We start from the raw sequence: 16839 nt of genomic DNA, 5'->3' as shown, positions 1-16839 counted from the left end.
GTAAAATAAAAATAAAACATACCGCGAACGAATAATTTGAGTCGGCATCTGAGCCTTGGGAATTGAGCGGTCCTCTAGAGAAATCAAGGTAAACGTAAAGTGCCGTTAGGAATACATAAATATTTTTGATCAAGCTATTTTCTGTTTGTATTTACATAACACGGTGGCCTAGATTTTTTTCTGGAGTATTCCGTACCTCGTTTCGTGCTTAGGATGCTAAAGTGCTTTTAAAGTAATAAGATTCAGTAAATTTTTGCACGTACGTACGTACTAAAAACTTTAAATTAGTGGTGAAAATGTAACTACCTAAACCCGAAACCAAACTAATCGACAAATACTCTCTTCTAATAATCTACCCTTTTTAGAAATCTTCCAATTTTCAAAGTATTTAAGTTTAATACATTTCGATCAAAATTGACAATCGATCATTATTTTACAATATACCACTATATTATTACCTTATTTATTATAATAATAATTCAAACACAACTTATTGCATCATAAACGCCAACAAGATCCTCTAACTACTCACAGGAGACTAATGCTTTAATAATTTTGCACACGAATGGGGATCTTAATCATGAGCTTACTCATAATTAAACATCTGGCATAGCATTTAATGCTTTCAAAGCAGATTCAAAAGATTCAAGTACCTATACCCCATTTGGTTTTTTACATACTTAAGAAATGGGACAAATCATTCTTTTTTTCACAAATAAATGAACTTCCAACGACATTCACTTTGTGTCAAAAAAAAAAGAAAGAAAGACAAATGAGTACTCCTGCCACTTTTGAAGTCAGTGGATAATAGTGGTTTATAACACCCACCTGTCCTTTTATCATGACGATAAATTCATTTATTCAAGTAATAAATAATAATTTATTAAGCGTTGCAAAAAAAGACCCCATATTGCCCTTCACCGCTTCTTAAGAACTCTATTTGTGCAGCAGAAACGGCGCAACAAACTCCACAGTTTGAGAACCCCTGAACATATTATTATAGATATCAGAGATCAAAACGTTATGACAATGGTCGTTGAACTATCACAACATCTGTCACTCGACCCGCATCACGTCAAGCATCGGAGCCTGATTTAATTATGCTCTAACGTGTTAAGGGCTTTAGTGTTTGAAGATTTGTTTTACCGCACCTTAAATGTAGAGCTTAGGTAAGGAGATCATAGTTGAGTGTAAATTAGCAGGGATAGAGTGACAAAGATGTACCTAATCGTACGGTACTGGGTGAGTACTGTTCTATACGTATTGTACTTCAAACTGGACTCTATCCATTATTGATCTGTGAACTCTCCTTTTTGAACGCCACACATTTTTCAATTGTATCATTTTGAGGGCTATAGGAGTGTAAATTTTGTTACCACTTTGCACTTGAATACGCTAATATATTTAAAAACAATTGTCAATTTTCTGGTGGTTGCAGATGGAAATGGTTGCAATGAGGTTTTCGCAACTGCTATTTCAACCACAATGGCATTGGTTTTCAGTGTTAACCTCAACCACTCAGCACAGTTGCAGATTTAAAAGCAGTTCTTCCTACTTGGGCAAGTAATTTGTCGAAAGGGGAAAATAATTCATAATTCAAGTCAGAAAGATACATAAACAAAAATATTTGACACAAAGGTATTTTTTTAAGGTAAAAATTGAAACTGAGAAAAAAAATTAAAACTTTGTGTATTTCCTTCCACACGTTTCACCAGCTTTGGTAACTAAAAAATATTCCAGTTTTTTGATTGGTGACGTCATGTCAGATAATATGTGTACAGATCGATTTTTTTAATCAACCTCTTCTAAGAGATAAAATTCTCTGACACTAGAGGAAACCTCTTGCCCTTAAGCGGGAGCATACAAGCCAATATTTTTACAAGCCCACAAGGAATAAAAATATGACAATAATCGTAAGAGCCAGCCACGGAATATAACACTTGAACCCATTCGACTTTAATGTCGTCCGGCAACACCCTAAAACTCTTTTGTGTTCAAATCTATGGCGCAATAAATCATATCAGGAGTGCTATCGTTTTCTTTTATTATATATTAAATGTTCCTGTTATACGATGTTCTATAAATGGAGGTTTTATGTCACTGTTGTGTCAAGAGAAGCTAGAGGCTTATTTGGAAAGCCTTTGTATACAAGTTGCTTAAATAGGCCCCGATTTTCTCCTTTTCTTCGTGTCAGAGTTTTAAATCGCAAATAGGTCCCTTATTCTCAGGCTTATACTTTTTACATTCCCTTAATTGTTGGTAGCATATAATAATTACACACACGTTTTTCAAAAGACATTGGCGCATGTCGATATTCAAACCTTTGACTTGGTAAACCAACGATCATAACACTACTGCAACTCAACGCAAGTTAACTATATTTTTTCTCACCCACCCCTCTGCAAAATTTCACACCGTCAATATTTCAAACAGTACAAGGAAAATATTAAAACAAGTATAAAGACTCACAGGATCGACTTTGATGGAGCCGGCGGAGTTGTTGAGGGTCCACTCGAAGGTATCGGGCGGCGGGAACGCGTCGACCTCGCAGACAACCGTGGTGGGCTCCTGGAGAGCTGCGCCTATTATATTCCTCTCTTTCTTCGAGCACAACGGCCTGTCTGTGTGAGAGAGCAAGAAAATACCAGGTAAAACGGGGGTAAAGATACAACACAATAGTTAACAGGTGCAATTTCTTAATATATTTTTTTTGTCAGTTGCTTTTGGTACTTAGAGAAATTTGTGAGAAATATTAGTCTAACTTTGTATGCTTTTTTTTGGTATAATTTACCGCCAAGTCAATATCCTAATTGTACAATTTGTTATATGTTTAATTTAATAATATTGACAATGTATGTAGGTATTTTACTACTTTGAAAGTGTTCATTCAATTTATATGGCAATTCATTTTCTCCCCAATATACAAGCATTACTTAAATGCATCATTACAAAAACAATGATATTGAGTATATAACACACAGTTTTTAAGATATATATGATCAAACGTCAATTTCATTTAACTTTAAAATCCATAACAGAGCTTAAAATATGAAACTTTAATTTCAGTTCGATTCAATAAAACTGTATTTATTAATTGTCATTATTGCTCGGCACTTCGTTTATCCTAATTGACAGGGCTTTATACGTAAACACTCAGTTTCAATACGCTATTTTACAATTTAAAGGTGAGTTACTATCGCATTTTTTCTGTTTAATATTTATATTTATTTGTTTCACTTTAAAACCAAAAATCATAAGATTTCATTTCAAGTACTTTTACAGAATTGACTCTAGACTAGACGCACGATTCCAAATATCATTCCTATGGACAAGAAACTCCACAAGATACTCTTTTAACAATAAATATATAGATAGTACATCGTAACATTACTATGTTTAAAAAAAATAAAGGAAGAGGAAAGAAAATGCAGTATTTAAAATATGAAGTCCTGAAACAAAATTTGAATGTTACACAAACGGGAAGTGATAAAAACACGCTGTCAAATTGTTCGTTTCATTCCAACATACAAAACAATCTAAACCATAACCATCATAGGAATACTTTAAAGAATAGACAATCGAATGATGTGAGTCGTAACGATAAAAGGTTTTACGTTTTCCCCAGCGAATAACAAAAATAAAAGGAATGAAAATAAAGTAAACAAGTTCCCGAAATGGTTCGAAAGAGACTCGGAATGGGTATTGCGTGCGACGTGGAATGACTTGCAAGAACGAACGTAAACCTGTGCGTTTACGTTAAGGGTTCGGATACACTGATGTTTCAGTCATAAACGAGTGAATAACTGGTTTATATACTGGTGATGGGATAATTGTGTTGAATGTGACTCGTGCTGTAAAAGGAGGATTTGGTTGTTAAACGGGTTGACGGGTCTCGCTTTTACTTTTGTTTTCATGAGCAATGAGTATCAAGTTATGTTGGACTTAAATCAATGTTGTAGAATTAAAATACTTTTTACACGTCAGAAAAATCATTTCTCTTTACACGCTGGAATTGACATTTCATTACTGGCGAAAACTACAAAAAAGAAACATAATCTGGGATTATCTGATGTTTTAAGTGCATACGCAAGTGTAGGAGTAATATTTTCCTATTGAACCTCTTTACTAGTTTAGATTAATATTCTTTTATATTTGTTAGTTATCATTGCAGATGCTTTCTTATTTATGAGTTGCGATGTTATCTCATTCAAATAATGCCAGAATGACATGTTTTTTTTTTATTACTTCATTCAGAGTTTCTATCATGATTCATCATTTCAGTGGAATGGTTTCAAATTAAGTACTGCAAATTAAAATTACAGACTATGCAATATGTATTTTATCCGTTAATTAAATCAATGTAGTGTATATGACAGAATCAGTGAACTGTCAATATTCAAAATTATAATGCAAACAAAAAGGTTTGCAGTATATACAATCGGATTTAAATGTGTTCTTGTTTAGGAAAAATAATAAATAACGGTATTTAGATAAGGATCCCTAGCCTTTAGTGGTGTTTTTTACCAGTAGATTACTCAGTGATACATAACGTTATCACCATGTTTAATGCGTATTTTTTTCGAACTTTTGATTGATAAAAAATATGTACTCAATATTTTTTTGTATTTCTATTTATTAGATTTATTTAATAACAGTTTCGCAGGGACATCATAAAAATTCAAATATCTAAAACTCCATCTAAAATTTGTGCTCTACACTATATATTCACCCCATTCCACGTTCCATGGAATACAGCCCTAAAATGCTCTATAAAACCGCATTTATCTGCTAGTTCTATAAAAGCTGTCTAGTTAAGAATACGTAGCAGTAAAAATTAAAGCACACTACGCGAGTGCTTCTCGTTTCAAGTAGGACTCATTTAACCTAGTCGTTTTTTAACCCCAACAGCGCTGTAATAAAATATACGTAACCCACTTTTCCAAGGGTGTGTAAAAGGAATATTCGTTGCATCTTATAAATATGATATACTAGCTGCTACCCGCGGCCCCGCCCGCAACAAATTGAAAATGATCCCACAGAAACATAGAATCGGGATAAAATCCGATATATACGATAAGATCATATGTGTTAATCCTGGTTATAAACTATCTGTGTACCAAGTTTCGTTTAAATCCGTTCAGTGGTTTTTGCGTGAAAGAGTAACAAACATCCATACATCCATACTTACAAACTTTCGCCTTTATAATAGTTGTAGGATTTAAAAGCTTAGTGGAAATATTATAATTATGTCTCTATAAGCATTTTGAACGTTCCGTACGTAGAGTTAAAAACGGAACCTTATTATTAAAGTTAGCTGTCTGTTCGTTCGTCTGTCACCAGGCTGTATCACATGAACTGTGTTTGCTACAGAGAAGAAATCTCTACAACTAATGTTGTCACCATAAAAACGAATTATGAAATAAGCAATGCAATGCAATTAATGCGGTGGTAAATTTTGATGGTCGCCCAATTATTTTTGCGAATATCTTTTTCTTCTGCCTTGTAGTACGGAATTCAGTGTCGTAAGTCTCATTCACACTTGACCAATTTCGTGGTTAATTTATCCTTCTATAATATTTTATATACCTAATATCTCATTAAGCTTAGGATAATATTAAAATTGTAGCTTCTGTACAGTCACATTTTTTAAAAGATCGCTATCTAAAAAGACTAGACTTGGATAACCGGGATCGTGAAACTACTGACCTACATTCGAGTAAAACCAACGGAAAAACCATTAAATATTACTAAACCCAATCTATTTGGAAAGAAATTAAATATAATAATTACGTTCACTGGAAGTTTCTTGTACAGTCATCAATAGAAGTCGTGTAACATAATCTGATATGATGATCTAAAATGAAGGAATTGGTGTTCAGTATGTTCTAACTTGAGAATAAGAAAAATAAGAAAGACGTAAAATTATTGAGGCTTATGCCCAGCAGTGGGTTATTCTTAGCCATTGGTGATGATGATGTCTTAAATATACAAAATATAAAATAAATCTTGTAACTTAGAGCAAAACAACATTTTTTTGAATCCGATCGTGTACATTTTTTAGAAAATCTGATTATGTTAAACAACTTTTCTTGATGACTGTACATAATACACATGTATGTTTGTCTTACACAAATTACTTGCTTACACAGGCTTCTGTGGCAAACGGCGAACAAATATACCTTCTCAAAGTTAAAAGGTATATGTATAAGAAAATTCGAACTTGTATTCAGTAAAGTATTGTTATTGGGAAAGAAAAAGAAACTACTTAAATTGCTTTTTTGTTTGCTACATTTATAAGGTCATATTTATCAATAAATTCTTGACCTATTTCATCAGGCAGACTCCTATCGCAATAGCACTGTCAGTTATTAAATCGTGAGCGTTAATTAGTTAAAACAGTATTCCTAACACGTTTGAAGCAATGAGAGTCTAGTGGTAAGACCGGACTGTCAACTCTAAGAAGTCAATTTTTTCCCCAAAGCAAGGCAAAATATGGTAGGCGTGTTTAGATTTGAGTTCTATGCTTGATCTTTCTGAGGTGCAGTGGTAACAAATTACTGTCCCACCGATATAAGAGAATAAGGGACTTGAGAGCTCTTGTGTTTACGCAAACGCTAATGCACCTAGCATATAAAAAAAAAAGAATAAACCAACCAAGGTTTTATCCACATATTCTTGTGCTACTCTAAATAATGATTGGATACATCTCAAACAAACATCAAAATAACAAGTCAAAGGCCTACCAACAAAAGTGGAAAAACAGTAAAAAGTTCAAATATTTTCGCCTATGTCAAGTAGTGTTTTTCATTGAGACAGTGATATAAAATATGAGAGCATCAATATCACCTCACTTTACCCGCTGTTCACTCAAAGAAGGTGTAATAAATATTGACTCTCGACCTGTGGGAGCTTATGAATAAAGGCTTCGTATCCTGAACTAGTCATCCATACCCGTTACGCAAGTTGATTCCAAAATAAGACAAAAATCTTCGTTCTTTGGTGAAACAACAACCCCAAGCAATTCATGACATGGACTGATAAAAAAAAATGTTACTGGTACCTGTTATTTTATAATTCCTACTCGTACTACCTTATTTTTATGAATGTGATTTGTGATGTGAGGATTTTAATATGAAATGTGATTTGATCTACTAGAGCTAACCCACCCCTGCCCAACAGAAGAAAAAAAATCTTAATTTTGTTAACCATTCAAGTCTTTCCTGTCAATGAACAATGTATTTCATCTCTTCAAATCCAAACAAAAAGCTACCATCACATCACGCGTGAATAATTCAAACAAACAACTAAAAATGCAAACAACATAAGCAAAACACAAATATAAACACATTACTCCAAAAACCTTATCGTACTAATTATACAGGCTGTTTATACTAGATTTACTTACAGACAACTTGCATATGCAAATGCGGGGACTTGCCGTCGCCTTCGACGTTTGAAGCGGTGCATGTGTACTGCCCTGCTTGCAGTCTAGACACGTTTCGCAGGGCTAGATTCGTGTTGCCCGTCACTATGACACCGTTCGTCGGATTGTGTTGGAGAAGGACACCCTGTAAGTGATATGTTAGGTTAGGTTTTGCTGTCAAATGTTTGTTAGGTTTTATGTTTACGAATTTACTTGTTTGATGGCTGACAATGTGACTAAGAGCAGTAAGAGCCTGATAGCCAATATTATTTGCATGAAAAATGATGTAAATAATGGTATAAAACAAAGAAGAGACCGGACTTTAAGAATTAATCTTTAGAGCACCGAATTCAAGAAGAATTATTGATATCCATGGAAATTACGTTTATTTTCCGATAATTCACGTGTTGTTTATCTACGTGTGGCAACAATTCCATACATTTAGTTCGGTGGCGTATGCTTAACAAAATGGCAAATGTCTGAGGGTGTATAATAGTGGCCCTGCATGTCTCAAAGTAATATTATTGCGGGGGTGGAAAACAGATTCCGCTTTATGCCGCGTATTGCGCTGTCAGGATTCCACAAACATTTAAATTTCTTAGTAGACACTCTGGTATAGTCACTGGTCAGACTGGTTTTTTTTTTAGAAATCACTAACCCTACATAGATCTTTATTATTTATTACATCGTATTCCATCTTTTACACTTTGAATTGTATTATTATAACAATGTAAAACAAGCACGATATTTCAGTACAGTCTGTCATGTTACTGACTCACTGTTGACTATGTGTTACTAATGTTTAACATTATGTATAACAGTTAGCCGATTGCTTATACAAACACATGCCACATGATTGCTAACCTGGAATATTAATTAATACTGTTGCCTTAAAATGCATACATTATGTACCATGGTTGGTACGAGTATGTTAATTTAATTAAAGAATAACTGTTTTTGAAATAGTAAGGTCCAGTTTCACCATACTCTGTTAAATATTTAACGGTCTGTTAAGACAGATAACGGACTGTTAAAGTTATCGAGTGTCCCACCACGACTAAACGTCTGTTAACTTCGCTTAACAAGGCATTAAATCTAATCACCGGTCAAGACGTCTGTTAGACACTAACAGATTGTCAAAGTCACGTCAAAATGGACGCTGCATATAATTTTATTTTTGCAAATAACATTTTAGAAAATTTAGGTTGCTTAGATGGAATTGTACGACGTCCCAGAATTTTTAAAGATCGTCATTGCTATTTCGAAGAATACGATGATGTCGATTTTTGTACCAGGTTTCGTTTATCAAAAGATATGACCCTTGATATTCTCCAGTTGATCGAAGATAAATTAGAATATCCATCAGATCGGTAAGTCGTCTATTAATTAATTAAGACCATCATGTACGTTATGAAATGCAAGAAATCATTGAGTAGTATTTTTATGCACTTATACAACCCATCTTATCATGTGTGATATTTTGATTATATCCACCTACAACCTTATAACTTTATGAACACAGATTTACATAATACAGGTAAGATTTATAAGGCTTATTCAATACATGAATGTTTTATAAAATTAATCATTTATTTTGTTTCAGAAACGAATCAATTTCACCCATAAATCAGCTTCTTTTGACTTTGAGATACTATGCGACTGGCTCCCAACAAATATCAGTTGGTGATTATTGCGGTATAAGTAAATCGTCATCTCACAGAATCATACACAGAGTCACTGCTGCAATAGCCTCATTAAGCCGCAATTGTATCAAGTTCCCAGACACAGTGGAAGAGATAAGGAAAACTCAGTTGAATTTTTATAATATTGCAAAATTTCCAAAAGCTTTGGGTGCTCTAGATTGTACACATGTACGGATTCGTTCCCCTGGTGGGGTAAATGCAGAATATTTTAGGAACCGGAAAGGCTACATGTCCATAAATGTGCAAGCGATTTGCAGTGCAAATTTAGAAATTTTAGATTTGGTGGCAAGATGGCCTGGCAGTAGCCAAGATCAAACTATTTGGAACGCTTCCTACAGGAATGCTTTGTTCGAAAGCGGCAAGTATAGGGATGCTGTATTATTGGCTGATAGTGGGTACATGAATCGGCCTTATATCATGATGCCACTGGACAATCCACAAACCCCAGAGGATATACTATATAATGAGGCTCAAATCAGAAGCAGAAATCCTGTTGAACGCATGTTTGGGGTGTGGAAACGAAGATTCCCTGTACTTGCCTTGGGGATGCAGATACAAGTGAAAAAATGTCTTGCTGTTATTGTTGCAACGGGAATACTGCACAATATTGCAATAAAGGGAAAGGAAGAGTTACCACCAGATGATCCTGAACTTGAGTTAATTATGCCATGGGAAGATTTGTTCCGTCAGGGCCATATCAGGGAACAAAGAAATAATGGAGTTATGAGAGATATAAATCCTAAGCGAAGAGAGCTAATAAATAATTATTTTAAAAGTTTACATTTAAATGCATCTCATAATTGATTTATAACTATTAGTTGTTATGATGTCTTTATTTTAACTGCATTAAATTTTATAGATCGAAAACAGTTAGTACCTTAAGTACAAATGAAAAAATCTTAAGTACAAATAAAAACATGATTCATAAATGTAACTAAAGAATAAAAACATAATGTGGTGTATTAGTTTAATTAAATTCGTTTGTAAAATAAAATAAAAAGTCGAAAATCATATATTTTTTTTTAACGTTTCAAGTTCCATTTCCAATTTCTCCGTTTTAATTTTTTCTTGTTTTAACTGTTCTCGTAAAATTTCTTCCTTTAGGGCAGCTTCTTTTTGGGTATTTTTCAACATGTTCTCAATAAGTAATAATTTGCTTTGCAGGACTTTGTCCTGCAAAGCAAATTATTAAATCATATATTTTTTTTTAACGTTTCAAGTTCCATTTCCAATTTCTCCGTTTTAATTTTTTCTTGTTTTAACTGTTCTCGTAAAATTTCTTCCTTTAGGGCAGCTTCTTTTTGGGTATTTTTCAACATGTTCTCAATAAGTAATAATTTGCTTTGCAGGACTTTGTCCTGCAAAGAAGTCTTTGGCCTTCTTCGGTGCAGCCATGTTGATGTCGAAAGTTCTTTATTGCCGGAAAGTGTAGTCGACACTTTAGTTTTCAAATCTCTTGGAGTCCAACTGCTCCACTTTTTATTTTCCACTTTCTAAAAAAAAATAGAAAAATTATTGTAATTAATTATTTCATAATTATAATGGCCATAAAAGCCACTTGTCTGCCAGTACCTACATAAATATTTTTACCCACCTCAGTTGGAATAATGCCTTTGTTTTTCTGAGACATACTGGAATCTTTAAATATTGGTGAAGAAGGCGCATTGGCATTGAGTACTGTCTGTGATCCCAGAACAACCCCAGACTCGATATCATCCTGGTAAATAGATAAAAAAATTACCTCGTATAATATTATGTTAATTAAAGTTACTATAAAAATATAACACATAAATATACTTTTTTATTAAGAACTTCAATTTCAGTATTTGAATTACGAAGTTCCTGATCTGAGAAATGTATATCAGAGTCATAAGGATTATCAAGTCCATCCAAAGTTGGGCCAAGTAACATTTCCACTTGTCCTTGAAGTGGTCCTGGTGGTGGAATGTCAGGCTTGCCTCCTCCTGCAAAGAAACACAATACTTAGCACGACTTCTCGGAATAAATCTATACACTTTTCTTTTTAAAAACGACTATTGCTCTAAGGAATTTAATCCCTGTGTCGTTGGGTTTCACAAACATACAATTCACATGCAAAAAGACACCCAGACTCAGAACAAGCATTTGTGAATCACTCAAAATAATGCTTGTACTACGCGGGAATCGAACCCACGACACGCGGCGCACAGTGGGTTTGGCGTGATGACCTTAACCACTCGGCTATACCGTACAAGCATTGGATGTGCCTAGCTGTAGCATATTGTGTTCTTCTTGTTTTCAGGCCTAGCTAGTTCATGTTTTAAAACAAATAGCTGTGTCACCTACCAGTTAAAAAAATATTTTTTTTGGCAGCGGCTTTGTCTTTCCGTGTGGTGCGTTTGATGTTGTCCCAGCAGGTTTTTAATTGCTCAACGTGACGCACGTGAAAAGAACTTAAACAATTAAATTCTTCTGCCAGTTTCTTCCACCCTTCATTTTTCGTTGCACTGGTCACGGCATCCGTTTTTTTATTTTCCACGATATCCTTATGCCGTGAAATTAATTCTATCAGGAGTTCTTTTTCGTGTGTGGTAAAATTCGGTCCACGTGTCTTCTTCGACATTTTTTTATTTCAAAAAATCGCGAAAAAATTACACCGCAACAAACCGAACACAACTAATCAAAACGTAAACAACACCTAGATACCTTGACATTTCATTTCAAACGACGTATTATACGACTATGTAAAATGTCGTCCAATTCCATATAAATACACGTCGGAAGCGAGCACTTCAATCTGGTTGCTTAAAATAAGAGCGAATGACTTGCCCGTCATTCAGTTAAATGGCAGATTTACTAATGCCTTGTTAAATTTTTGCCGTGGGACACATGACGACATAACAGACCGTTAACTATTAACAATCCATTAGTAAATGACCGATTATGATTTAACAAACAGAGTATGGTGAAACTGGACCTAATTCTATTATGGCTGGTTAATTTTATTATGTAAAAGGATTTTTCATAGCTCCTAGGAGAAAAATAAATCGAATTTTAAACTAATTAGCTTGTTTGAGATTAAATTGCCACCTGACTGTTGCCTTATCAAGCCATTTCATTTATATTAAGCCTGCACAATTTCAGTTAAAATGACAGGATCAGACAAAAGGACAGCTTAAACTAAAATACTTCATGATAGCTCACTTTGCGATAAAGATTTTTATTTGTCCTTTTCCTAAATGAGATATTTGTAGGAGGACGCATAGGACGTAAAAAACAGGTATTATAAAGACATGTAAAAGTGCATGACCGCAGGATAACCTTAATTTTATTTTCGTCAATGACTGATTAATCTTTACTTATCTATACTAATATATAAAGCTGAAGAGTTTGTTTGTTTGAACGCGCTAATCTCAGGAACTACTGGTACAAATTGAAAAATGCGGAAAAAATAGGGCAGATATAAATCATAACTTATATCTTCCAACCACGCGGACGAAGTCGCGGGCAACAGCTAATTTATGAATATTCTTTAATGAAATCTCCGGGGTACATTAATTTGCTTCCAAAGGCATTGAAATAAATTCTTACTGAAACCTTCTCTTAGTGTAAAACCTAAGTTACTTTAATACTTGACCTGTTCGAAAATCGAGCTCTTGACCTACTAACCCAAAAATACGAAAGGACTTGCACTACGCTAGTAATTTTATCCGATCATTAAAATGATATTTTCTGCCTTGAAATTGAAAGAACCTGATAGCGAAGAGATTAATCCATTTAGACTAAAACAGTTAATGAAGGATTTAATATTTCAAAAAATATCAACATATGGAAAACGCCAGATAGATGTAATATTGAAAAAAAAAACATTCTAGCATATGCAAAGTTTTAAAGATCACCCTCCAGATACTGGGATCAGATATCGGATTCAGTTGAATACCGTATTTTCCAGGACACGACTGATTACCTGACTTCCACTCAACTGCTATTTAATATAGTACTTACTAAACCTATGCACTGCGTCATGTATTATTTATATGTTCATAATCATATGTACGCATACATAATAGTACACATAAATAATAAATTGTTTTTATTATTATAACCCCATGTTGTCCCCTTGCAGGGTAAAGGCTGCTCTCCCTTTTTCCCTTTTTCTCTTTCTGGAGCAAGAGATCCTTACCCTTCATGTAAGAGCCGAAACAAAATAAAATACAAAAATCATTGGACTGAAAAAAAAGAAGGTAATCCAAATATTTGAAGCCTGCATTCGGCAGCAGAAAATACTTTCAATCAGTATTAAACCAGGTGACATTACGTAAATACGAAACACGAATTTTCGTCCATCGTTTCACAGTCCGATGCGATATTTTCCATCAGTAATTGATACAGTCATCAAATAAAATCGTATTGGAATATTTGAAGACCGGAAAACATGTACGGAAATCAGTTTTGGACAAAATAAATTAGTGTTCATTTATTTTAGTTGAAGGATTGGCAGGTTCACTAAATTCGGTCAGACGAATTAGTGGTCGGTGAAAAAACACTTCGTTTCACAAACAAAATCAGAGCTGACAGAAAACCCGATAAAAAATTAACTAGTGGGTCCTCTAAAAATCTATAAAATACACAACAAAATACAACTCGATATTGAATTTCGTAACCATCACAATAAAAAGCTTGTAAAAATTTTGTCCCACTTTTCAAAAACTCGAAAAGTACAATAAAGTGATGTGTCGGTTTCAATATGAACTAGCGTGGTTTTTACTGCGCAACCAAAAAAAAGGTTCTGACTCTGGAGAGCGAATATCAAGAGTACGTGGTATGTAGCTGGCTTGCAGCTGCTCCACGATTTTTCTTTTTTAACGTTTATAAAAGTTGCGTGGTTTATCATAAATGTTAAAATTAAAAGCGTCGTGGAAATAAGATTTACTGCTTCTACAAGTAAAAGAACCATAGGTCACTTGGATATACGATTTCCAGTAGAAGTAAAGTGTCTCAATTATTACATTACCTGTACTAAAACTCTCAGGAAGTATAAACAATGAATAAAAGATATTACTTATTAATTTTACGATGCCGTCTAAGCCATGGTGAAACCTGGATTCCGAATATCGGAATCTAAAAAAACAACCCAGAAGTAAGCTAGATCACCATTATCAGCTGTTCATGAAGCGTAGTTCTGCCTCGTGCCATTGCACGAAAGCCAGAGTGCAACATGGATTTTAAATCGATTGTTTTCAACCATGGTTGTTTAGTTTTTTTAAACCTATTAATTTACGTTTTTATTTAATAGCAAATAGTATCCGATTATCCGAAAATATCCGAAAAAATAATTAAAATCTACTTAATATCACAGACCTTTATGTTACAAGGAAAAAATAACTAATTATTACAAGACGACAAATGAAGTATTATCAAATTTATTAACGCTAAGATGTTCAAAGTTTTATTTCAAGACAATATGAAACTTAATTTACGAAAGTTTTACATAATAGCTTTTTTAGGTAATTCAGTTTCTGTGACTGGCATACTAAAATGATCTTTTACCATTTTCTTTGTTCTAAAATAACTTTATTAATGAGGTGTTGTATCGTGGAGGTTTCTTTTTCTTAGACGCGGATATTTACGGATACAATATTTAATTAAATGTGCTTTTCCGGAAAGATGATAATGGGGTCATTTGGAATAGTAGTTGTAAAGATTTCATATTTTACACAATGCACTTTTTAGATTATGCCATTCATGAGAAAGCAATAAGTTTGAAAAAAACATTGACAAGTTTTGCATGTTCCTAAGATTTATTGATCCATCTTTTTCTTTAATGTCCTGTGACCGGAGGTATTTGGATCCGGTCCAATATTATTGAGCCAAAACAGAGCTTTTTGTTTATTATTTCAAATAAACATAGCTTTCACTTCAATGAAATATCGAAATCATCAATCAATCAAAACAAAGGTCATTCATCAATACGCAACGTTATGTGTCCGCGTTAAACTCCTAAAGTACTGAGTAAATTTTGATCAAATTTGAAAGATAGGGTAGCTAACATCTCAATATACATACCTACAGTCTTAATATTATTTTATTTCTAATAAATAAATAAATAAATAATGCGGACAACATCACATACATTGTTCTGAACCCAAAGTAAGTTGCTAATGCACTTGTGTTATGGAATTCTGATACAACGAAGGTACCACAAACACCCAGACCCGAGACAATGTAGAAATAAGAATTTTTACATTGACCCGACCGGGGATCGAACCCGGGACCTCAGAGCTAGCGACACCTTGAAACCGGTCCGTACGCCACTCGACCACGGAGGTCAAATTATACATTTTATGTATAGGCTATAAGCTAAAGGCTAAAATATAGTTATGAGCATCACTGTATTTCACTTTTAACCAAAAAGCCTGATTTAAAAAACTTAAATTAATAAAGAATTCTCGTTTAAAAAACATATATACATAACATATTTGTATATTATATTGTATTTAATAACTCTCTCCAATAACAAAGCGTGTCAGATGATAATAAAATGACGTCATCATGACAGTAATACCTTGTCATCATGCATGCGGGAAGTGTAATTATAGTAATTATCACAAATTGATGATGTTTCATTGAATATTATTACGTATTGTATTCAATGCAATGTCTTTATGTAATGTTATAATACCAGCTTATATATAACCCACAGCTGGATTTAGGCTTTTTCTATATAGAGAAGGTTTTAGCTCTGATTAGCTAGCTGACTGCAGATTGAAGATTTCATATTTTAATATTTAATATAGAGAAATAAACGATTATGATAAAACGAATAAAGGGTCGATTAAGAAGATTTTAACAGGTAGGTATCAAAGTAATCAAATCGAAAACTAATAGCCAAAGGGTAAAAATGGAACCCTACTACTGTGGCTCCGCAGTCTGTTTGTCTGTCCATCTGTCTCCAGGCTAAATTTCATAGAATTTTCAAACATGACGAAAGCGAAGATTGATGCCTAGCAACGATTGCAACAGTCAAAAACCAATTTTTTAATAAGTATGGACCCGACTGACTAACGCGATCATACGCACAAATATACCATATTTCCCTGCCCATTTATAATATGACCGTACATATAAACTGTAAATTGACAACCGTAATTAGTCTCGAATAGGGAAGGGTTACCTACCGGTAGCATTTATCAATTATCACACAAATATATCACGAGTAAATACAAATAAATTAAAATATTCGTATCATAGCTTTAAGTAACGCAATAATGCAACGGCACGATAAATATTGATTAAATAAATTACTTTGACATGCCAACAAAGTTTTGGCGCACGAAACAATTCCGCAATAGTTCATTCACTTGTTTTGCAACTGAATGTACTATTTGAACTGAAATTACAAATACTTTTATCGTAGCGATTTGCTTTTTAGATTCCGGGTTTAGTAAAAGGTATTTTGACTGAGCCAGATTATCCAGAAAGGACTGGAGTCTTTGAAATAGCTTGTAGAGTTGACAAGCTGAACAAGCAGTAAGCGGGTAATGTCTTTCGAAGGATCGAAGGATTATGAATAAAGTCTTTGAGTGGAAAGCAAGAATCGGCATTTGCGGTAAGAGACCTCTTAAAGTCCTATAGACCAAGAAGGGACCTGAATAGGGAAAGTGAAATACTGGGTATAATGGAGCCGTTTAGCCGTTTTTTTATGATATAAATTGTAATGTTACGTTACATTAT

The 16839-nt window shown here is 33.8% G+C and overlaps 1 protein-coding gene and 1 long non-coding RNA gene across 3 annotated transcripts in view; both read right to left on the bottom strand.

Annotated features, from left to right (window-relative positions):
- LOC113508590 (nephrin-like) overlaps positions 1-16839 on the bottom strand; it is a 126619-nt gene that overhangs the window by 21549 nt on the left and 88231 nt on the right. For both annotated transcript variants that reach the window (XM_026891713.1, XM_026891715.1), the window contains exons 9-10: positions 7406-7568; positions 2470-2621 (exon numbers count right to left, since the gene is read on the bottom strand). In XM_026891713.1, coding sequence (XP_026747514.1) covers positions 2470-2621; positions 7406-7568 — 315 coding nt within the window. The remainder of the gene's footprint in view (positions 1-2469; positions 2622-7405; positions 7569-16839) is intronic.
- On the bottom strand, positions 10600-10962 carry LOC113508591. The gene is made up of 3 exons (XR_003402034.1): positions 10924-10962; positions 10721-10843; positions 10600-10619 (listed from the first exon to the last, which is right to left on the bottom strand). It is a non-coding gene; the product is annotated as an uncharacterized LOC113508591 (long non-coding RNA).

This window comes from Trichoplusia ni, chromosome 2 (genome assembly GCF_003590095.1).
Source record: "Trichoplusia ni isolate ovarian cell line Hi5 chromosome 2, tn1, whole genome shotgun sequence".
In the NCBI taxonomy this organism is placed as follows: Eukaryota; Metazoa; Arthropoda; class Insecta; order Lepidoptera; family Noctuidae; genus Trichoplusia; species Trichoplusia ni.
The sequence above is the reverse complement of the archived record's forward strand: the minus strand, read 5'-3'. Positions and strand labels throughout refer to the sequence as shown.